Genomic DNA, 24581 nt, shown 5'->3' with positions numbered 1-24581 from the left:
CCCAGGGACTCTGATGGCGCCACCCGGGAGGCCCACTATTAGGCTATTTCTTCACATAAGTGCAGCAATGGCAGTAGGCTATAAGCGCAAATATTCCTAAATGCAATCAATCAGCGGGAAAACACTGTTCTCAAAAATGAAAGCAAATACGATGTGTAATGCTTTATTATATAGGTGCATTTTTAATGGGGAAAATTATCTTCCCCAAACTTGAAACTCACGCGCCACCTACTGGTAGGTAGGTATGCCAGGTAGGCTCTACAATCGGTTGTAAAGCAAATTAATGTTATTTGGCCACTTTAGTTGTGATACAAATCTGATCAAAACACATAGGCCTATGGGCTAGGCTACATGAGGTGTGTGACTATGATTTGAAAAAGTTGCAAAAAAAGGCATGTGCTGTTTTTTGCTTTACTGCACATGCTGGACAAATCTGTCGTTCTGCCCCTGAACAGGCAGTTAACCCACTGTTCCTAGGCCGTCATTGAAAATAAGAATTTGTTCTTAACTGACTTGCCTGGTTAAATAAAGGTAAAATTAAAAAATTAAAATCACAATTGATAATACATCATTCACAAGTGATAAGCTAATGTTGTCACCCATCAGACTATTCTTAATGTTGTCTTTACATATACTAAATAATGGTGTTAAATTAGTTTTGATTTACACTGAACAAAAATATAAAACGCAACATGCGTTAGTCCCATGTTTCATGACCTGAAATGAAAGCTCCCAGAAATGTTCCACACACAAAAAGCTTATTTCTCAAATGTTGCACAACACAATGCCAAATAGGTCTTAAGTTGAGGGAGCGTGCAATTGGCATGCTGACTGCAGGAATGTCCACCGGAGCTGTTGCCTGAAAATGTAATCAAATCAAATTTCAAATCAAATGTATTTATATAGCCCTTCGTACATCAGCTGATATCTCAAAGTGCTGTACAGAAACCCAGCCTAAAACCCCAAACAGCAAGCAATGCAGGTGTAGAAGCACGGTGGCTAGGAAAAACTCCCTAGAAAGGGAGTAATGTTAATTTCTCTACAATAAGCCACCTCCAATGTCATTTAAGAGAATTTGGCAGTACGTGCAACTGGGCTCACAACCGCAGACCACGTGTAAAAACACCAGCCCAGGACCTCCACTTCCGGCTTCTTCACTTGCGGGATAATCGGAGACCAGCCACCCTGTCTGTAATAAAGCCCTTTTGTGGGGAAAAAACTCATTCGGATTGGTTGGGCCTATGCCCACCCCATGGCTGCCCACCCATGGCTGCACCCCTGCCCAGTCATGTGAAATCCATAGCTGGGGCCTAATTTATTTAAATTGACTGACTTCCTTATATGAACGGTCACTCCGTAATTCATTGAAATGGTTGCATTTATCATTTTGTTCAGTATAGAATGGACCATTATCGTGCACCTGTCTCGCAACGGCGGCATGGGGGGAAAAAACACACTATGCATTTAAATAGCGAATGGAGGACGCTTTGCCTGAGGTTCATTTTCCATGCCAGCCAGGTAGGCTATACTCCTGTTGTAAAGCGAAGCAATGTGCTTAATATTAGGAAAGTTGATAAATATAGTAGGCCTAGCCTTTAGAAAGCTGATGGGATCCTCTTTTTATTAGAGGCCATCAAAACCCTTTTCTCACACCATTTCATAGCCTATAGAAATGTTGCTCAAAATGAGCTCTTATGAAGTGTTTGATTTGATACATTTTATTGATGTCAGAGTGATTAAAGGGACAATGGAATGCTGAGTACCAGGCAGTTAGCAAGTTTGGTAGACTACTAATGACCATCAGCAACATCAGAGCTTAGAGAAGCCTAGTAGTTACTACAACTTAATGTTCACATGGAATTTAACATGGTCAGTGTAACAGCTCTAGTTGGACCCTGCGCTATTGTTTTTAAAGCAATAAACCTGTCTAACACGCATCATGATGATATTTGCTCGTGTCCATACAACAAGTAATTTGAACTCTTTAAAAATAGCTTAATCTTTGACAAATGTTTTACCAGAACACCATGTGTTGCATAACCACGTTAGCCTGGTCCCAGATCTGTTTGTGCCGTCTTGCATAGTAATAACCTTAGGAGTCGCCAAGACAGCACAAACCGATCTGGGACCAGGATATAACAATGTTACCATTCAGGAAAAATAAACATGTCGACAATACATAAGTTGTCAAGGAATCCATGACCATTCTGAAATCATTTCCATTAACTGTTGTCAGGAAATATGACTTAAAGTGGTGCAGATAATATATATAGTGGACTTTGAGACACTACGGAAAATACACATTTATTGAACGTGTGCTTGAGCAACGCATTTCCGACAATGATGAAGCAGCAGTCTTGGGGCTGCACCCGTTGAACGTGCCCGGGACTTCGTTTTGTATGCAGGGTCGTGTTCAATTGGGCACCCAGTGCAAAACAATGTTTCTTATTGGACAAGTCCAGGTAGTTCCTTCCTGTTTCTGTCCGTTTTCTTCCATTTGGTACCTAATGAACATGACCCTGAGAAAGGCTGGGGCTGGTCAAAAGAGGGGTCACAAGACCAGGACCTGTTTGGCTGAGGTGAACGGCTGCATGGCAGTGTCCAGTGCTTTCCGGAAGTCTTGGAGGCCTACCTCAGAACAGGCAGGTGCGGTCAGCTTTCCCTGGCGGATCAGAGAGCAGAGCTCATCCAGCATTCCCCGTAAGGCCCCCTCATCTGGGGAGACAGAAATATACAGACATAACATATTATAAGCCTTATTATAAAGGCATTATAGAAGCTCATGCATGCAAACTCATCCATATAACAGGTTATAAAGCATCATATCGGCAGGCTATTGAAAGTAACTTTTGACCCTGGACATTCAGAGGGACAAAATTAAAGGTACCATGTGTCTCACTCATAGCTTGGACCCACTATAATGGCATGTGAGAAATGCAGAGCATAGATCTGTCTCTCCATACTCCTACCTATTTTGTGTGTGTGTGTATTGTATCTGGCTCACCCTGAGAGTGGGTTCTCTTCCACTGGGTGACCCAGAACCCTTTGACTGTCACATTTTTGAAAATCAGGGCACTCTGGGGAGAGGACAGACAATGATTTGTTTGTAAGTATGCACAACACACACAAGTGGTTTCCATAGGTATTAGCATTTAAAAGCTATCGCCATGTTTGTGAGATGGAGAGAGAAAACAGTCTGTTGAAATTGTTCCTAGAGGAACATGGTAGAAAAAGGGTAGTATTATAGGAAGTAGCAGTCTTACCACAGGAACAGTGACTGGCTGCTTGGCCATCCCTCCATACGTCACCATCGACCCTCCAACTCTGAAAAAGTTTGTGGGGGGGACTATTTACTTGATCAGATATCAAATCCACTTGAATCTCAGAACATCAAGCTACGGCAACAAAGAAGGTTCAATTCAGTCACCTGAATACTTACTGTAAGTGACGGAGAAGTTCTGTTGCACTCTTTCCCCCAACTCCGTTCAGTGCCAGCTTAGGCCTTGGACAGGTCTATAAGGAAGTTAAATAGTGAATTTACATCCAAGGAAAGATCATTATCAGAATTTAGCCCTCAGAGCAGTGTTGATATCCACAGACCTTGAAAAGTTCCTTCATTTCATGCCGCCTCAGGGTCTCCTCTTTGATCACATGACTGGCGCCCATTGCCTTCAGCCTGTCAATAAGCTGTGTGAGGTCTGGCCTGTGAAAAGGGGCACACAAGTACATGCAGTTCTTCAACACGGGCCTTATTGAATACGCAACCTTGCTTAATATAATCACTGCTCTAAGGAATTTTCTATATCAGTCCCTCTCGCACAAAATACATCACTTTATTAGGGCAGTAGGCTATATTATGACAGTGAGTTACTTACAACAACCCTGGTCTAGTACAAGTACTCTTTTCATTATTTCCAGCTGATAACCCAGTGTTATCATTAGAGCTGGAAACATCCCCCCCCCCCCCCAAATGGTTTTACTTCAGCTGCTGAAAGGTCAAATTCTTAATCAATCACTAATTCACAGATGTTCCCTTTTTGAAATGTAGCTTAGTGCAGTATGCATTGGTTCTAATCATTTGGCACCAAATCGAAGAAATCAGACTGAAACAGGGAGGGAGTCGAGCGACTACCCGGACCCCATAAGAAACACATTTTCTGTTGCAAAAGATTTTGAGTTATGTGCCCTGATGAATACGAAACTGGCCGTTTGGATTTACCGGTCTCTGACCACGTTGATGGTTTGGATCCCCCTTGCAGCAGCGATCTGTATGACAGCCTGACCCACACCACTGTTGGCTGCATTCTGGATCACTGTGTCACCTGGAATGAACTCACATGCAAAGGGCAGTGCAATAAACATATTATACAGTGTAGTGTGATGAAGGAAAGTTAGGTTCTGTATAAAAAAAAGTAACAGCTAGCTTAGCATCAACTTGTTGAAATGGTGAACTTAGCACACCTGGTTTCAGCTCCTCAAAGTCAGAGAGCATCCTAAAGGCAGTGCAGGGGTTAACGCCCAGTGTGGCTGCAGAGAACAGGGGGATGTCATTGGGCAGAGAGATCACATCGTTTTCAGCTAAAACCGCTGCTGTCCTCCACGTCCCTGCTCAGAGAGAGAGAGAGAGAAAAGGACGGGGTCGTATTCATTGGGAACCAAATAGAAGAAAACGGACTGAAACAGGGAGGGACGTTTTAATAATGTGTGCCCCACCCTAATGAATAAGGCCCCGGGGCCTAATTTATAAACATTTGCGTGGGCACAAAATATGTCCCAAAACATAAGTGCGCCAATTCACGCAAAAGTTGGCATTTATAAAAACTGAATGTCACATGAAAATGTACTTATCCTCCAGCAAACCTTAGACCATGCATATGCACAGTTTCTAGTGGTTAAAGTATTGCATTGCAAGAAGGCATGAGTAGCCTAGTAGTAGCCTTGTGCAAATGCGTAATATGATGACACTTTTATTCATCACAACAACAAAATAAAAACAGGTAGGCCTAGCGAAATATAGTAACACGATGCAATCATTTGCGGTTAGTGAGAAGAGTGTAAACCAATTTATCTTTGCATGCTAAAATAATTACAAGTAGGCACACTACATATTCAATTTTTTTTTTTTTCATTTCCATGACCAATACAGATAAATTCCTCACCTTTTCTGACTGTGATGGTTTCATAGACTGTAGGCCTGTAGGCTATTTTGCGAACAACAAGTTAGGATAGGCAACCATTTGCCCCATCATTTAAATTGGATCCACTTCACAGTAGTAAATAGTGTGCGATACAATCTGAAGTGCAGTTTAACGGTAGAACATTTTATTTTTAAGTTTATTTTTTTAATTAATTTGACCCCTTTTTCTCCCCAATTTTGTGGTATCCAATTGTTAATAGCTACTATCTTGTCTCTTTGCTACAACTCCCGTACGGGCTCGGGAGAGACGAAGGTTGAAAGTCATGCGTCCTCCGATACACAACCCAACCAAGCCGCACTGCTTTTTAACACAGCGCGCATCCAACCCGGAAGCCAGCCGCACCAATGTGTCGGAGGAAACACCATGCACCTGGCAACCTTGGTTAGCGTGCACTGCGCCCGGCCCGCCACCGGAGTCGCTGGTGCGCGATGAGACAAGGATATCCCCACCGGCCAAACCCTCCCTAACCCGGACGACGCTAGGCCAATTGTGCGTCGCCCCACGGACCTCCCGGTCGCAGCCGGTTACGACAGAGCCTGGGCGCGAACCCAGAGTCTCTGGTGGCACATACTTTTGATCATGTTATGCATATCATAACCATTGCAGAATAAATTACTCACCTTGATGAGTCCATATTCCCATAGTATCCATATACCAAATTACCATGCATATCTCTCATTTAATTGGGACCATTAGTTAAGCTATTATAATTTCAAGTTTTTGCTCCATGCATCCGACAGGGTGCACGGTTGATAACATACAGTAGAAGTCAGAAGTTTACATATACCTAAGCCAAATGCATTTAAACTGAGACATTTCCTGACATTTAATCCTAGTAAACATTCCCTGTCTTAGGTCAGTTAGGATCACCACTTTATTTTAAGAATGTGAAATGTCAGAATGATAGGAGAGAATGATTTATTTCAGCTTAATTTCTTTCATCACATTCCCAGTGGGTCAAAAGTTTACATACAGTGCCTTGCGAAAGTATTCGGCCCCCTTGAACTTTGCGACCTTTTGCCACATTTCAGGCTTCAAACATAAAGATATAAAACTGTATTTTTTTGTGAAGAATCAACAACAAGTGGGACACAATCATGAAGTGGAACGACATTTATTGGATATTTCAAACTTTTTTAACAAATCAAAAACTGAAAAATTGGGCGTGCAAAATTATTCAGCCCCCTTAAGTTAATACTTTGTAGTGCCACCTTTTGCTGCGATTACAGCTGTAAGTCGCTTGGGGTATGTCTCTATCAGTTTTGCACATCGAGAGACTGACATTTTTTCCCATTCCTCCTTGCAAAACAGCTCGAGCTCAGTGAGGTTGGATGGAGAGCATTTGTGAACAGCAGTTTTCAGTTCTTTCCACAGATTCTCGATTGGATTCAGGTCTGGACTTTGACTTGGCCATTCTAACACCTGGATATGTTTATTTTTGAACCATTCCATTGTAGATTTTGCTTTATGTTTTGGATCATTGTCTTGTTGGAAGACAAATCTCCGTCCCAGTCTCAGGTCTTTTGCAGACTCCATCAGGTTTTCTTCCAGAATGGTCCTGTATTTGGCTCCATCCATCTTCCCATCAATTTTAACCATCTTCCCTGTCCCTGCTGAAGAAAAGCAGGCCCAAACCATGATGCTGCCACCACCATGTTTGACAGTGGGGATGGTGTGTTCAGCTGTTGCTTTTACGCCAAACATAACGTTTTGCATTGTTGCCAAAAAGTTAATTTTTGGTTTCATCTGACCAGAGCACCTTCTTCCACATGTTTGGTGTGTCTCCCAGGTGGCTTGTGGCAAACTTTAAACAACACTTTTTATGGATGTCTTTAAGAAATGGCTTTCTTCTTGCCACTCTTCCATAAAGGCCAGATTTGTGCAATATACGACTGATTGTTGTCCTATGGACAGAGTCTCCCACCTCAGCTGTAGATCTCTGCAGTTCATCCAGAGTGATCATGGGCCACATGGCTGCATCTCTGATCAGTCTTCTCCTTGTATGAGCTGAAAGTTTAGAGGGACGGCCAGGTCTTGGTAGATTTGCAGTGGTCTGATACTCCTTCCATTTCAATATTATCGCTTGCACAGTGCTCCTTGGGATGTTTAAAGCTTGGGAAATCTTTTTGTATCCAAATCCGGCTTTAAACTTCTTCACAACAGTATCTCGGACCTGCCTGGTGTGTTCCTTGTTCTTCATGATGCTCTCTGCGCTTTTAACGGACCTCTGAGACTATCACAGTGCAGGTGCATTTATACGGAGACTTGATTACACACAGGTGGATTGTATTTATCATCATTAGTCATTTAGGTCAACATTGGATCATTCAGAGATCCTCACTGAACTTCTGGAGAGAGTTTGCTGCACTGAAAGTAAAGGGGCTGAATAATTTTGCACGCCCAATTTTTCAGTTTTTGATTTGTTAAAAAAGTTTGAAATATCCAATAAATGTCATTCCACTTCATGATTGTGTCCCACTTGTTGTTGATTCTTCACAAAAAAAATACAGTTTTATATCTTTATGTTTGAAGCTTGAAATGTGGCAAAAGGTCGCAAAGTTCAAGGGGGCCGAATACTTTCGCAAGGCACTGTACACTCAATTAGTATTTGGTAGCATTGCCTTTTAATTGTTTAACTTGGGTCAAACGGTTTGGCTAGCCTTTCACAAGCTTCCCACAATAAGTTGGGTGAATTTTGGCCTATTCCTCTTGACAAAGCTGGTGTAACCGAATCAGGTTTGTATGCCTCCTTGCTTGCACACACTTTTTCAGATCTGCCCACCACTGTTCTAGAGGATTGAGGTCAGGGCTTTGTGATGGCCACTCCAATACCTTGACTTTGTTGTCCTTAAAGCCATTTTGCCACAACTTTGGAAGTATGCTTGGGGTTATTGTCCATTTGGAAGACCCATTTGCGACCAAGCTTAAACTTTCTGACTGATGTCATGTGATGTTGCTTCAATAGATCCACAATTTTCTGTCCTTATGATGCCATCTATTTTGGGAAGTGCACCAGTCCCTCCTGTAGCAAAGCACCCCCACAACATGATGCTGCCACCCCCGTGCTTCACGGTTGGGATGGTGTTCTTGGGCTTGCAAGCATCCCCCTTTTTCCTCCAAACATAACGATGGTCATTTATGGCAAACAGTTCTATTTTTGTTTCATCAGACCAGAGGACATTTCTCTAAAAAGTATGATCTTTGTCCCCATGTGCAGTTGCAAACCGTAGTCTGGCTTTTTTTATGCCGGTTTTGGAGCAGTGGCTTCTTCCTTGCTGAGCGACCTTTCAGGTTGTCGATATAGGACCTGTTTTACTGTGGATATAGATACTTTTGTACCGGTTTCCTTCAGCATCTTCACAAGGTCCTTTGCTGTTCTGGGATTGATTTGCACTTTTCGCACCAAAGTACATTAATCTCTAGGAGACAGAACGTGTCTTCTTCCTGAGCGGTATGGCGACTGCGTGGTCCCATGTCTATACTTACGTACTATTGCTTGTACAGATGAACGTGGTACCTTCAGGCATTTGGAAATTGCTCCCAAGGATGAACCAGACTTGTGGAGGTCTACAATTTTTTCCTGAGGTCTTGTCTGATTTCTTTTGATTTTCCCATGATGTCAAGCAAAGAGGCACTGAGTTTGAAGGCAGGCCTTGAAATACATCCACAGGTACACCTCCAATTGACTCAAATGATGTCAATTAGCTTATCAGAAGCTTCTAAAGCCATGTCATTTTCTGGAATGTTCCAAGCTGTTTAAAAGGCACAGTCAACTTAGTGCATGTAAACTTCTGACCCATTGGAATTGTGATTAAGTGAAATAATCTGTCTGTAAACAATTGTTGGAAAAATGACTTGTGTTATGCGCAAAGTAGATGTCCTAACCGACTTGCCAAAACTATAGTTTGTTAGCAAGACATTTGTGGAGTGGTTGAAAAACGAGTTAATGACTCCAACCTAAGTATATGTAAACTTTTGACTTCAACTGTACAGTAGAATTTAACAGGTGAACAAACAGTTGATATTTTGCATTGAAGTGTGTAGGCTACCACTAAGTAAGCCTACTGTAGTTTCATTTTTTTCCCAAAGTAAACAATGTTTCAGAATTCACAGGAAGTGCAGCATATTTAGGTTTGGGAAAAAGTGAATGCAGGTCTACAACAAATTACAATTGTTTTTGTCTTTCAGAAACAGTCAGATACCGCAAATGTCACTGCAAAAGAAAACATTCGGCCAACACCCCCAAAGACATTTCATCAATTTCACCATTACTATTTCCGTTAGATACTGTCTTGACCTAATTCCAATACTTCCAAACAGCAAACAAGGGCGTTAATTGTGACCATAAAAGGTGAACCATGGGAATTCTTCAGGAGAAGTTATAATGCTCGTTCACGCGTGCGTAGTTTTGCGACAGGTCTGATTTATAACAAGAAACATGCGTATGTATGGCGTCATTTATAATCGTTGCATATATTTCACAAGAAATATCTGTGTGCGCCATTTCTGAAAAGACTGCACACATACAAAAATATTGAGAGTCATAAACTTGGCGCACTCCCTACATACGCATGTTTCCGTTACAAATCAGACCCGTCCTGAAACTGTGCGCGCATGAAGCATTAAAACTCCGCCTGAAAAACACCCATCATCCACTTTTTATGGAGACAACATCTCCCTTATTTGCTGTCCACTTTGGAAGTATTCGAATTAGGCCGAATCGTTTCTCTAAAGGAAATAGCAACATCAAACTTGATTAAATGTCTTTGTAAGTGATGGCAGAACGTTGATCTTTTGCAGTGACATTTACTGTTGTCCTAAGCTATCTGACAGACAAAAGGTTCATGAAAGACAACCATTACAAATTGCTGTGGACCTGTAAACAGACCGTCTGAATTTAATATGGACTAATGTTTTGGGATTTACTTTTTCCTCTAACCTATGCTGCATTGCCCGAAATCTGAAACATTGTCTATTCACAGCGGTAGCCATGCATACGTCAATGCAAAAGCTCAACGGTCTGTTCACCTATTCAATTCTACTGTATGTTATAAACCAGCTTCCTTTCTGATACATAGAGCAAAATACTTGAAAAAATAGCCTATCTCGTGGGCCCAATTAAATGAGAGATGCACATGATATTGTCTACTCAAGAAATGCAAAGTTTCAGTATTCAGACGTAAGCTACAGAAGTAACCTACAACTCTCTGTTCCACCATTAATAAACTGTGCTGCGGATTGGGTGACATACAGCAAAATATTGAAATGACCTTTTCTGTTTTACCACTGTGAAGTGGGTCCAATTAAATGAGATGGGACGAATGGTATCCTTGTTGTAGGCCTATGCTACCTCGTAAGTATAAAACCATCACAGAAAAGGTGAAGAATTTATTATGGAAATTAAATAAATAATGGCCTAGGAAATAGATACCCATTTCTAATTATTTTAAAATGCAAATAAATAAAATATAGATTCTCTCTTCTTAACCTGTTGATTGCTATAAATAAGCCTGTCCCTCATATCCCCCATGTGCAAAAAATTCAAATCTACTTGCAACACAATTCTTCAACCACTAGAAACTGCACGTAGGTATGGTCTAAAGTTTGCAGGAAGGTGAGCACATTTTCACATCTAGTTCAGGTTTTATAAATGGCAACTTTAGCATGAAAGCTGGCGCATGCATGCTTTGTGGTCTATTTAGTAGATTCACATGGTTTATAAATGAGGCCCCTGGATTCTAAAGAATGAAGGGCTTGAATGTAAACCTAGATAGATATCTCGTGAGCAATAAAATATTAACTTACCTAATCCAGCATCTCTTGGGATCACCCAGTCCCCTGGTCTGAGTGCTTTCACCTGGCTGCCCACTTCCAGGATCTGGCCCACCCCCTCGTTTCCTCCTACTGCTGGAAGGTCAGGTAGGATGGCATAGGAACCTACAGGACCAAATAGGGACATTGGCTTTAGATATAAAACAACTATGGTTAGGATCAGTTTGATCTCGATCCAGTTAATTCATGAACTCAACAATAAATGTAATTGTGTGTGTGCATGTCACCAGTGTTGTTGTTTTTTTCCCTTTTTACCTTGGATCATGTTTATGTCAGAAGGGTTGATGGGGGCTGCCAACAATTTTACAAGGACACTCTTAGCACCAACAGAGGGAAGCTCCATGCTCTCCAACCTGTAAAACACACAATACACATTTGAAGCCTCTGGATTCTCTCTTCAGATAAATCTGCAACTATGACAGTACGTCACGGCAGCATTGCACTTACATCCAGAATCAATGGTACACAGTACTCAATATTTTCCTGAGCTAACATTCTTACTGAACAACTTGAGACGGGTCGCCGTGGTTTCTGTACAACAGGGCCGTACAACCATTGATTGAAGATTCAGTTGAATACCTACAAATACTACCCCTCGCGCTTGATAGCTGTTGTTGTAGGGTGGTGGATCCACTGATGAATGTTCTACATACTGTATGCCTCCTCACCTCGGTTCTTTTACATAATAACCATGCGATACGTGACACCTTCATTTTAAAACATAGAAAGCATGAACCCGTAAACCCAGCCATCTTGGATTAACCCTTGGCATGCCAGAGTCAAGCAGGGGTCCCACCACTTCCGAATTCGCCAGGCAAAGTACCGCCCCCATTTATTTTCAACAGGAGCAAGAAGCGCAATGCGCAGGAGCGGCGCTCTGCTCTACGTTATGCAAATGTCACGCTGCTACCGCTGCGGTTAACCAAGCAGGTGAGTAGCAGAAGATTGCTCATGAATCACAGTTCCGCCTGTCGTTGGTTATGGGCAAGCGCAACAAGGAAAGATGGGTGAAAGCAAATCATCGCTATGTCTGGTTTTCCAATTCTATATGATTTTGCTTTGCTAGAATACAGACACAATATTACAAGGTCAATGGCATGGAGGAGGATTGCGGAGATTGTTGGTGTTGATGCTGGGTGAAGAGAGATTTGCACAATGTTTGCTTGTGCTGCTCGCTAGCTATGAACATCAAGCAGCCTAAACCTCAAAACTGTGATCTATGCTACCATTTGTGAGTGTGTGGCGTAAATTAAATTGTGAAATGTGCCCACCAATGGACAGAAATCAGAAAACACACATTGTAAATGATACAGGAAGCATCCATTTTCCATGTAATATGCTATCAATTGTATTATGGTATCTTAACATTATGATTCTCATATATTATAGTTTATTGCTCTTTCATTATACTTGTGTCATGACTGATTGTTATAGCTCACTTCCTGTAAAATACATAGGCCTACATCACATGCACATGAATGGGTACTCTGGGTAAAGGAAATTGTGGCCATCAACACCAATATCTCCTCTACTGCCACTGACCTTCTGATTTGGTCTTTTTATTCTAAAATCATTCTCTGCAAATAAACAGGGTAGAATTACAACGCTCCCCACGCCACATTATTTCCCTTTTTGATATTCTTCCTTAACCTATAAATTGCCAGCTCCTTATTTTCAGGTACAGTACCGCACCTAGAATATAAGAGTTGGATTTGCATAAACAATTGAATGTCAGAAAAATCATGGAGAAAATCTGGTTTATGGTTAGCCTCATATACATGATCTACTTCTATCATTTTAAATGGAGAACATATAGCTAGCTCATCAATATGCAAATTATGTGTGCGTTTAGCTATTCTCTGCGTCAGATGTACAATGACAAAGGGCACATTGATTGCACATGCCCATTAGGCCAGTTATGCCATCATATTGTAGGCCTATGGCTGCATTGGTGATGCATATCAAATCAAACTTTATTTGTCACATGCGCCGAATGCCAACAAGTATAGACCTTACAGTGAAATGCTTACTTACAAGCCCTTAACCAACAGTGGAGTTCAAGAAGAGTTAAGAAAATATCTACCAAAGTAAAAAAAAAAAAAATAAAAAAAAAATAAACATAATAACATAACAATAACGATGCTATATCAAATTAAATCCTTTTTTAAATTTGTCACATACACATGGTTAGCAGATGTTAATGCGAGTGTAGCGAAATGCTTGTGCTTCTAGTTCCGACAATGCAGTAATAACCAACGAGTAATCTAACTAACAATTCCAAAACTACTACCTTATACACACACAAGTGTAAAGGGATAAAGAATATGTACATAAAGATATATGAATGAGTGATGGTACAAAGCGGCATAGGCAAGATGCAGTAGATGGTATCGAGTACAGTATATACATATGAGATGAGTATGTAAACAAAGTGTCATAGTTTAAAGTGGCTAGTGATACATGTATTACATAAAGATGCAGTAGATGATATAGAGTACAGTATATACGTAGACATATGAGATGAATAATGTAGGGTATGTAAACATTACATTAAGTAGCATTGTTTAAAGTGGCTAGTGATATATTTTACATCAATTCCCATTATTAAAGTGGCTGGAGTTGAGTCAGTGTGTTGGCAGCAGCCACTCAATGTTAGTGGTGGCTGTTTAACAGTCTGATGGCCTTGAGATAGAAGCTGTTTTTCAGTCTCTCGGTCCCAGCTTTGATGCACCTGTACTGACCTCGCCTTCTGGATGATAGCGGGGTGAACAGGCAGTGGCTCGGGTGGTTGTTGTCCTTGATGATCTTTATGGCCTTCCTGTGACATTGGGTGGTGTAGGTGTCCTGGAGGGCAGGTAGTTTGCCCCCGGTGATGCGTTGTGCAGACCTCACTACCCTCTGGAGAGCCTTACAGTTGTGGGCGGAGCAGTTGCCGTACCAGGCGGTGATACAGCCCGACAGGATGCTCTCGATTGTGCATCTGTAGAAGTTTGTGAGTGCTTTTAGCGATAAGCCAAATTTCTTCAGCCTCCTGAGGTTGAAGAGGCGCTGCTGCGCCTTCTTCACAGTGCTGTCTGTGTGGGTGGACCAATTCAGTTTGTCTGTGATGTGTACGCCGAGGAACTTAAAACTTACTACCCTCTCCACTACTGTCCCATCGATGTGGATAGGGGGGTGTTCCCTCTGCTGTTTCCTGAAGTCCACAATCATCTCCTTAGTTTTGTTGACGTTGAGTGTGAGGTTATTTTCCTGACACCACACTCCGAGGGCCCTCACCTCCTCCCTGTAGGCCGTCTCGTCGTTGTTGGTAATCAAGCCTATACAGGGGGTACCTGTACCAAGTCAGTGTGCGTGGGTACAAATTAGTTGAGGGAATTTGTATATGTAGGTAGGGGTGAAGTGACTATGCATAGATAATAAACAACGAGAAGCGGCAGTGTACAAAACACATGTAGGGGGGGAAGGGGGGTCAATGTAATAGTCCGGTGGCCATTTTGATTAATTGTTCAGCAGTCTTATGGCTTGGGGGTAGAAGCTGTTAAGGAGCCTTTTGGTCCTAGACTTAGCACTCCGGTAACGCTTGCCATGCGGTAGCAGTGAGAACAGTCTATGACTTGGGTGACTGGAGTCTCTGACAATTGTATGGGCTTTCCTCTATCATTATGATAAGCTGCAGAATGGGTTCACATGGCTGATATCCTGAGACAGAGTGACAATCAAATAAAACTGATTGGAGATCTCTCACCTGGACAAAAAGGTCCTCTCCATTTGAGAAAGCAGCACAGAAACACAGACAAATTAGAGACCAATACCCTTCACCCCTTTTTATTGCAAAATTGTGATCTGTGATGAATTAACATTGACACTAGTTAATCTTGAAAAGTGAACAATTGAAACAAGTTTAAACACTTCAATGAATCAACATTGAATTAACCAGAATATAATTTCAAAATATTCACTGAGACCTCTTCATTTTCAGACAGGCTTTCGCAACTCTCCATATTAGAGGACAGACATCAAAGAAACAGGCTTCAGTTTATTACAATTAGACAGCCCTGGCTATTATCTCTCTCTGTCTTCATAGTTTTCCTCTCTAGAGACTAAAACTGGAGAATATTTTAATGTCATCCCACAACCTGCCCATCTAACCACTACACCTACTCAGTGGCGACCCATCCTTCAGGGCAGATGGGGCAAATACCCACCTGTTTTGAGCCCAAAATATTTTTAGGTTTTTTGTTGTTGCCTGTTTTGCATGTTATTTTGCCATTAATACGTGTCACATATCAGTTTGCAAACAATGTAAAAATAGAAAACCATTGAGTTGATAAAGCCACATACAAACATGGTTTCCTTTTTGCTTTCTTGAGTAAGGCAGGTCCAAAATGCAGGTGTTTCAACCTAGCTCAGTGCTTTCTGTGGTGGTGGGGCAGCTAGCGGAAAATACGGAAAATACATTGGTAATGTTCTCTAGTTGCGTTGTGATTGGCTCAGCATTCTGTCAGTCATGGGGACACTACTACACCGCAAAATCTATGGGGAGAACTAAAAATTCAAGCCCCTTGGTTTTTTCCATAGAGTTACATTAGAAGTACCCATCCAAGAAGGCTCAAGGTCATTGGCCACAGATAAAATGACGTCAAATCACGTTTTATCTACCGTAGCTTTGATTGGACTGATCATGTCAACATCATACTTTCAAAATCTTACCTAGCAAGCTAGACAAGCAGACTTCATCATGAATCACGTCAACAATCTACTGGCAAATCCTTTTCAATCCTTGACACATGAACAGAAATTATAGAGAAAAAGTATCGGCGCTCATACGCCATTGGACATAAACATTACACAACAAGTTGGAAATCGCAAACTCAATAATGAGTGGTTTGGAGGGAATCAGTGGCTAACTGCAAGCGTTGCAAAGCAATCACTAGCCTGCTATTCAGTGGAGTGGGTGTGTGGTTCATGTCTGAGTTTTAGGGTTTATTTTCCAAGCTTAAAAGGATAAACATTCATATGCTATGTGCCAGAAAAGTTTGACAAAACAACTGAAAACTGGGAAATCTCAGACTTCAGTGAATTCAAGACAACTGGGAACTCTGAAAAAACTAGCTCTGACTGTGAAAATAGGTTTTGAACGGTCATCCAACTCGGAATTCCAAGTCAGGAACTCGGGCCTCTTTCTAGAGCTCTGACCTGAATATCACTGATGTCATGATTCGACTTTGTTTTTTTCTCCGAGTTCCCAGTTGTCTTGAAAGCACCATAAACCCAGAGAATGCCAGACTTTTATTACAAAATTTGATGACAATTTTCCCACAACGACCGCAGCGCCAACTTCCTGTTCAAATGAGCACAGCACAACAAGGTGATGTATTGTATGCTGCTGCATAAATTATGTAATATGCCAGGGAGATATGTACGTTATCTGGACGTTTTTGAAGTCTCTGTCACGGCTGATGAAAGGACCAAGGTGCAGCGTGGTGAGCGTACATTTTTCCTTTATTAAAGAATGACGCCGACAAAAACAATAAACCATGCAAAAACGACCGTGAAGCTAAAGGCTATCGTGCCGACAAACAAAGACAACTTCCCACAAACACAGGTGGGAAAAAGGGTACCTAAGTATGGTTCCCAATCAGAGACAACGATAGACAGCTGTCCCTGATTGAGAACCATACCCGGCCAAACACAAAGAAATAGAAAACATAGAACACAAACATAGAATGCCCACCCCAACTCACGCCCTGACCAAACTAAAATAGAGACATAAAAAGGATCTCTAAGGTCAGGGCGTGACAGTCAGTGCTGGGTGAGGTACAAAAGCCATCAAAGGCTTTTGAGGGAGAGCAAGTAGATATTCTTAAGCTACTTGACAGCTTGGTTAGCCTGATCACGTCTGTAAGCAGCAGGGTCCTGAATCCACTGGCAAATGTTGATGTACTCAAAGGGCCAATAGATGGATACATCAGTCCCAAACTGTACCTTGGTTACCTTTTTGAGTCAAAGGCAGCTGAGCTCCACCTTGCGCCTGATGAAAATGAAAACAATGTCCGAAAGCGGTATGTAGCCTTCACCATCTCCCTCACTAATGAGTTGAGAGTGAGACAGCCGGACAACATCGAAGCATTGCAGTACATTTCAGTTTTCAATGTGGAGGAAACTCTAAAGCACAATAAGAGCCCTGGAGAAATAGAGAAAATAGCCAAGCTCCTTGGCTACTCCCCTGCAGAGATAGCCAAGATTGTCCAGCAATGGCATGCCATCCATCTTAGTAAATGGAATGAGACAAAAAACACACTGGGCTTCTGGAGTGAGATTTGGAAGTTCAGGGATGCAGCTGATATCAACCCATTTCAATAACTTGACATGGCTGCTGTGTCTGTGTTGTCCTTGCCACACTCGAATGCTGAAGTCGAGAGAGTATTCAGCCAGATGAGTGTGGTAAAAAGCAAACTTAGAAATCGGATGTACTTGCAGACCCTTAACTCCATCCTATACATTCGATATGGACTGAAGCTGTCTGGTGAGGCTTGCTATGAGCACCAGCTGCCTGATAATGTTTTGCAGCTTTTTGGCACATCAGCTGCTTACTCATTTAAGTCAGCTCCCTCAGTTGCTGAACCTGCCATAGAGAGCCTTGACCAAAATGACGATGACCCACTCTTTCTGTGAGCCAGCACAGCCTGTGTGTGTGTGGAGGGGGGTTTGGAAAAAAAACAACTAACCTGAATTAGGGCCAGACTAGTTATCATAATTTTCTCACATTGCCATTAACAGTTTTTTCTATTGTCTCTTTTTGGTCCGTTTAGATTGTTAATGTAGATTGCATACAAAAAAATGTAAAAAATGTTATGGTTAAAAATGTTCATGTTTTACTGTGACTTGTTGTTGGCTCCTAAGGCTCAAAACCAAACCAAATTAAGAAAACTAAACTTAAAAAGTGTTCTTTTGGGTCACTTTTCCCATTCCCAAGCCCGGATAAAGGAGGAGGGTTGGAATTGTCACATAAAAAAAACAAGAATCTACAGAAGAAAGTTTATTTGTAGTTTTAAACATATTTAGGGTGTTTTTTTACTCACTTTTTGGTTCTCCCACGACACTATTCCTCTCTCCTACATCGTCCATCACAATTACATGCACGTGGCCAATTATGCAAATACGGCGATGACGTCATTTAGCGACAGCCCAAACCCATCATTTGTGTGGAGAAAAAGGGGGCCGAGGTCGGGCTGCCTTCTGAGAATTTGTAGGCGAGTGAGTAAACCTCCACTACGATCCATTCTATTGGCCAACGTGCAATTATTGGAAAACAAAATGGATGATATACGATCAAGACTATCCTACCAACGGAACATTAAAAACTGTAATATCTTATGTTTCACTGAGTCGCGGCTGAACGATTTAAACAACATTTCATTGTTTTAAATCATTAGGCCTGTATTCTATAAATTGGCATATAGGCTGTGACTTAGAATGAAATACAAATTAAATTAAAAGTGCATTATTAGGCTCAGTCTACAGCAGTATATGTGAGCAGAGTTGAATGGTCGGAAATTCCGCTTATCATACATGGAGTGGTGCCTGTGACTCGCAACATTCTTTCCAACCGCTCTGCTAAAAACAGCTCCACTCACAGGACAAAAAATAATAATTCAAATCCCAATTTAATCAACACCCATCTATTTTTGTGACTACCTGGACCAGCCATTTGGTTTTGAAGTATTGAAACCAAACTATATGATTTGAATGAAAAGTATTTTAATAAACATGAAAAGGTGAATGTAAGAAGCGCTCATCATTTCAAATAGGCTTCATGTTATATTCAACTGCATATAAACACTCTAAATAGGTCAAAAGCCAGACAGGGAGCCTAATTATTTAGGCTATATTATTTCATTTTTTTCAAGGCTATAGCGTACAAAGAAATACATTGTGAAGAATTTGCAAGTGGGACACAAGGCTGGTAGGGAGTCAGGGACATTGAGAGCTCAGCATTTAAACAACATTTCATTGTATTAAATCACAATAGTATTTAAATTGCGCATATAGGCTGTGACTTACTTAGAATTAAATATACATTTTGCGAAAATGCCTTATTAGGCTCAGTCTACAGTGCCTTTGAATTCATTTTTAGAAACACCAGTTTGGCCATAGTCTGTGGCTTCACGCTCATGTGATGGTGCCTGGAGAGCAGGCCAGCAGCGGAGGATATCCCCTCGCGCTTGCAGAGCCACTGGGGATGCTAAACACCATTTTGGTCACGCTTGGCAGGCTGGGCAGGGATGCAGATTATTATTTTTTCTATAGGTAGACCTCAAGTTTTTTAGGTAAAAAAACAAAACAATCATGGCCTATTGTACAGAATATATAGTAGAACATATATGATCATTGTAAAATAAAAACTCGTGCTCCAAATGCATAGGTAGATAACAGCAACGGAAGAGGGTGAAAGTATTTTCTGCTCCAGCTGTCAGAAAAGAGAGTAGGTGTAGTAGTTTGAGGGGGTAGGTTGTGGGATGGCTTTAAAATATTCTCCAATTTTACTCTCTAGAGAGGAAAACTAAGAAGACAGACAGAGAGATAATTGTCAGGGCTGTCTAATTGTAATAAAAGGAAGATTTATTTTATGTCTGTCCTCAGTTATGGAAAGCCTGTCTGCAGATGTAGCGGTCCCAGTGAATGTCCCAAGAGACTGTTGGCACATCCTTGTATGCCGTGGGTTGTATGTGTACATAAATTAGCAAATGTTGTATACAACAATAGAGTTAAAAGTCACACACAATTTAGGCTACAAACGTATTACAACTGTAGCAGGCCAGTCCTTCTCCTGGAGGTATGCTGGGTGTGCAGGCTTCTGTTCCAGCCCAGCACTAACACACCTGATTCAATTTATCAAACCTAATGAGTTGACTATAATGTGTATTATTGCTAGGCTGGAATAGAAGTCTGCTCTGATCAGGGAGTGGAGCTCTGTTGGCCATGTCTGGTATGGACTTTTTTCTCACCCAAAATCATGCTTTAATTATAATAGCTACTTATGAAGATGTGTAACATTTACAAATGAGTTAGATTATTTGTACATTTTTTTATTATATTTTGATTAATTCAGTGTTGATTCATTGAAGGGAAGTGTTTGAACTCGTTTTAATTGTGAACTTAAAAACATTATTCAAAATGAACATGTGTTAATGTTAATTCATCACAGATCACAATTCTGCAATAAAAAGGTGTGAATGGGATCTGTCTCTAATTTGTCTGTGTTTCTGTGTTGCTTTCTCAAATGAACATGACCTTTTAATCCAGTTGTGAGCTTTCCAATCGGTTTTATTTGATTGTCACTCTGTCTCAGGATATCAGCCATGTGAACCCATTCTGCAGCTTTTCATAATGGCATGCATCACCAATGAAGCCAAGAGGCCTACAGGATGATGTATAACTGTGCAATCAATGTGCCTCTTGTCATTGTACATCTGAAGCAGAAAATAGCTAAATTTACACATCATTTGTATATTGATGAGCTAGCTGTATGTTCTCAATTTAAAATGATACCATGGTCAACCATGGACCTGATTTTACATGATTTCTCTGACATGAAATTGTTTAGTGCAAATCCAACACTTTAATTCGAGGTACAGCACTGTACCTGCAAATAAGGAGCTGACAATTTGTAGGCTACTTAAAAATATCAAAAAGCAAAATAATGTGGCGTGGGGAGCGTTGTAATTCTACCTTGTTAATTATCTGAGAATTATTTTAGAATACAGAGACAAAATCAGAAGGTCAGTGACATGGAGGAGGATTGCAGAGATGTTGATTGTGGGTAAAAATATATTTGCAATTTCCTTTACCCAGAGTACCCATTCGTGTGCAAGTAGGCCTGTGTATTTTACAGGAAGTGAGCTATAACTATAAGTCATGACACAAGCATAATGAAAGAGCAATAAGCTATAATAAACTCAGCAAAAAAGAGAAATGTCATCACTGTCAACTGCGTTTATTGTCAGCAAATTTAACATGTGTAAATATTTGTATGAACATAACAAGACTCAACAACTGAGACATAAACTCAACAAGTTCATGTGACTAACAGAAATGGAACATAAACTGGGGGGGGGGGGGGGGGTCAGTATGAGATGTTACCCCACTCTTCCACCAAAGGCACCTGCAAGTTCCTGGACATTTCTGTGGGGAATGGCCCTAGCCCTCAACCTCCGATTCTACAGGTCCCAGACGCCCTCAATGGGATTGAGATCCGGGCTCTTCGCTGGCCATGGCAGAACACTGACATTCCTGTCTTGCAGGAAATCACTCACAGAACGAGCAGTATGGCTGGTGGCATTGTCATGCTTGGAGGGTCATGTCAGGATGAGCCTGCAGGAAGGGTACCACATGAGGGAGGAGGATGTCTTCCCTGTAACGCACTGCGTTGAGATTGCCTGCAATGACAACAAGCTCAGTCCGATGATGCTGTGACACACCGCCGCAGACCATGACGGACCTTCCACCTCCAAATCGATCCCGCTCCAGAGTACAGGCCTCAGTTTTGAGGTTTAGGTTGCTTGATGTTCATAGCTAGCTAGCAGCACAAGCAAACATTGTTGTGCAAATATCTCTTCACCCACCATCAACACCAACAGTCTCTGCAATCCTCCTCCATGCCTTCATTCCTTATGATTTTGTCTCTGTATTCTAGCAAAGCAAAATCATATATAATTGGAAAACCAGACACAGCGATTACTGGCTTCCTCCATCTTCTTCTGGTTGTGTTTGCCCGGAACTAATGACAGGCTGAACTATATTTCGTGAAAGTACGATTTTCAAGCAAACATCTGCTCCTCACCTAATTGGTTAACCGCGGCTGTGGCTAAGTATAATTTGCATAAAGTAGAGCCGAGCTGACCTTTTTCTATCGCTCCGCTAGCAGGGTTGGCACTGCTCACCTTCCCACAATCCCATGCGCATTGCTCTGCGTGCTCCCGTTGAAAATGAATGGGAGCGGAACGTCGTCTGGCTGTAAGCGGTGGAAACCGTCAAATTGGGCACGCTCCGCTCGTCGCATGGCTCCAGCTCCGCTCCGCTGACAAACTATGGTCAGAGTATAAAGAGTAGACTGCCCCTGGCGGATGAATGCGGAACAGTTTTCGACCATTTAATGCAAATAATCAGAGGCTAGACAAACCTTTTATTCTAAAGAATGTGTAAACAACATATGCATTGGGAGAAAAAACTACAACAGGAAACACATTGAATAGTGGCAGATGTTTATTATTAACTAGTAGGAAATTGTATCTTCACAAGTCAGTAAACTGTTAGTCAGTTTTTTTTGGAATGCATGCTTCACGCCATTTAACGAATTGAGGAAGTGAATAACAAATCCAACCAATCACCCCAGTTTCCTGAGGTGCTTGAAATACCTGAGCATAAGATTATATGGTCCAAGCGCCAACGGTTTATGGCAGTAAACATTGATACATTCCTCAGTATAATAAATGCACATTCTTTGGAAATGACAGGCAACATCCCCATAGATACCACACCACTGCATCAAATGGCCTTTGATCACAAATGATGCAATGGCACAAAAAGCATAAACATGACACAAGGGTCACTTGTGTATGCAGTAGCCTATATGTTTTTCTGTGGTTTCCATGCAACCCTGAGGACATAACAATATACTCAGTACTTTGCCTTTTAAGATACATCTAACCCATCTAACAACCAACAATCAAATCACAATGTGACAACACATCAATGGGGAGTCAAAATAGGTTGAGGTAAAACAGTTTTGCTCAAACACACATGGTTAAAAAAAACTTTAGCTGTGCCATACAAGATACCAATTTAGCTGATGTAGTTATTGAGGTACAACATTTTGTTTACATTATATTCATTCAGTTTGGCACTCGCATTGCTTATTTCTACTAGTCCAGAACAGTGAAACAGTGTTATGATCTAAGCAATGTCCTCTGCAGAAATGAGTAATATTACTTTTCATCAGTCCACAGTGGAGAATTTGAGAGGTCGTAGAGAGTGATACATTGTGAAACAACTCTGATGTAATTGAATCATCCGAGGGCTCACTAACCAGAGATGAGCAAAATTACACGTGGGTGTGTGTCTCTTTTTTAATGGGAAGGGTATACGTGTAGCTCATCCGTGGCAATCAGCATTCATTCGCACTGCAACATTTTCTAAACCCGGCAAGTACAAATGTTCATTTAAAAGAACTTGACTCCTATTATACACAGATGTTCTATGTGCGCTATAGTCCCACATGACTGAATCAATGAACGTGTGCTTTCACCACAAAATCCTGAGTTAAAACATGTACCACTTAACTTAAACAGTGTGACTCGGAAAATAATGTATCCCATCACCCAATAACAACAATCTGGGATCGTCACATTAGTCATTGATAGTCTGAAATACCATGCTTGAGCCACGTACTGAGACGAGACAACCCCAATGTGTATAATGCTACTAACCCATGGTAACAATATTCTCCTAAATTCCCCCATCAACAACAAGTATAGAGGGAAAAATACAATACTAGAGGAATATTACAGGCCTATCATGGCGTATTATTATGTAGGGCAAAATAATAGAGAACATCAGCAGGTGTGGTATTAGATATGTTGACACGGAATGAGTATATAATATTGTGTGTAATAACAACTCATATAGTCTCACATGTCAAAACATTTTAAGACTAGTTTTAAGGACACCAAGATTTTGTTTTATTCTTCATGATTAACTGGCATTTTAAAGCCTTTTGTGCGGATTAGAGAAAAAGAGAGTTTTGCTGTTATGCCGAGACATTCAAAACTGGACCCGGGGGTCCTCTACCATTTTATTGTCATGCACTTTGATTTGGCACCGGAACACTCCCTTGTCTTTCACTGCACACATACAACTAATATAGAGAAACATTGCACCCCAATCCCATCTATATCCCCTTCCAAGCCTTTGAAAAAAATCTGAAGTATTCCCTGAGTTTTCAGATTTGTGATTCCTGAGAGACAAGCCTGAGTGGAGGTTATATATACACGTTTCGTTCACCACCTACACACAAAAGTATTGTGTAAATCAAAATATTAAAATATGGAACACATATTCATAAGATTAAACTGAATAGAATAGAATAATGTATCTCCTACATGATTAGTGCAGAGTGACATTGGTTTTGGCATAGATAAAAAAGAGAAGATTCACAACACAACATCGCTGGAAAGCTAATTGTGCGTAGCAGTAAATCATACAAGGCAAAGTAAAGAGAACAAAATAATTAAAAAGGTCATAAAATTTGTTCCGATATTTTTATACCACAAAAGTTGTCTTATATCAAGATGAATGCACATCCTTTGCCATTGGTGGTATAGATCCAGCTATATGCCTCAACCCCAAATGAATGGAAAAGATAAGCACTGCAATTCCATTTTGGATTATGGCATAGCTGGATATAAAACTTGCCTGGGACATGGACTTACCTCAACAGAAGACCCCTTTGAGGTATTTGACAAACTTAGATTTTGGGTGTTACGTCCCTTT

At 41.1% G+C, this 24581-nt stretch overlaps 1 protein-coding gene across 2 annotated transcripts; it reads right to left on the bottom strand.

Moving 5' to 3' along the window:
- Positions 1-1702: 1702 nt before the first annotated feature.
- Positions 1703-11839, bottom strand: LOC139366581 (enoyl-[acyl-carrier-protein] reductase, mitochondrial-like). 2 transcript variants are annotated; one of them, XM_071104254.1, is made up of 10 exons: positions 11532-11839; positions 11286-11383; positions 11004-11135; positions 4462-4605; positions 4220-4322; positions 3601-3703; positions 3440-3513; positions 3264-3324; positions 3005-3077; positions 1703-2715 (listed from the first exon to the last, which is right to left on the bottom strand). In XM_071104254.1, the coding sequence occupies exons 1-10, from the start codon at positions 11780-11782 to the stop codon at positions 2552-2554; spliced, it is 1203 nt and encodes a 400-aa protein (XP_070960355.1). In that variant the 5' UTR covers positions 11783-11839; the 3' UTR covers positions 1703-2551. The 2 variants fall into 2 exon arrangements, with proteins under 2 accessions (XP_070960355.1, XP_070960363.1); XM_071104262.1 differs by having other exon boundaries at positions 11614-11802.
- Between the last annotated feature and the right edge of the window lie 12742 nt (positions 11840-24581).

Source organism: Oncorhynchus clarkii, chromosome 2, assembly GCF_045791955.1.
Source record: "Oncorhynchus clarkii lewisi isolate Uvic-CL-2024 chromosome 2, UVic_Ocla_1.0, whole genome shotgun sequence".
NCBI lineage: Eukaryota > Metazoa > Chordata > Actinopteri > Salmoniformes > Salmonidae > Oncorhynchus > Oncorhynchus clarkii.
Note: the sequence above shows the minus strand (reverse complement) of the source record. Positions and strands in the feature narration are given on the sequence as shown.

What these genes read in the sequence shown, in the direction of transcription:
- LOC139366581 (XM_071104254.1), bottom strand. Translation starts at nt 11,782, where the DNA reads ATGGCTGGGTTTACGGGTTCATGCTTTCTATGTTTTAAAATGAAGGTG. An exon ending in GACCCGTCTCAAGTTGTTCA is followed by an intron (nt 11,384 to 11,531) that starts GTAAGAATGTTA and finishes TGTGTTTTACAG; the next exon opens with GTTGGAGAGCATGGAGCTTC. An exon ending in GAAGAGAACCCACTCTCAGG is followed by an intron (nt 2,716 to 3,004) that starts GTGAGCCAGATA and finishes CTGTCTCCCCAG; the next exon opens with ATGAGGGGGCCTTACGGGGA.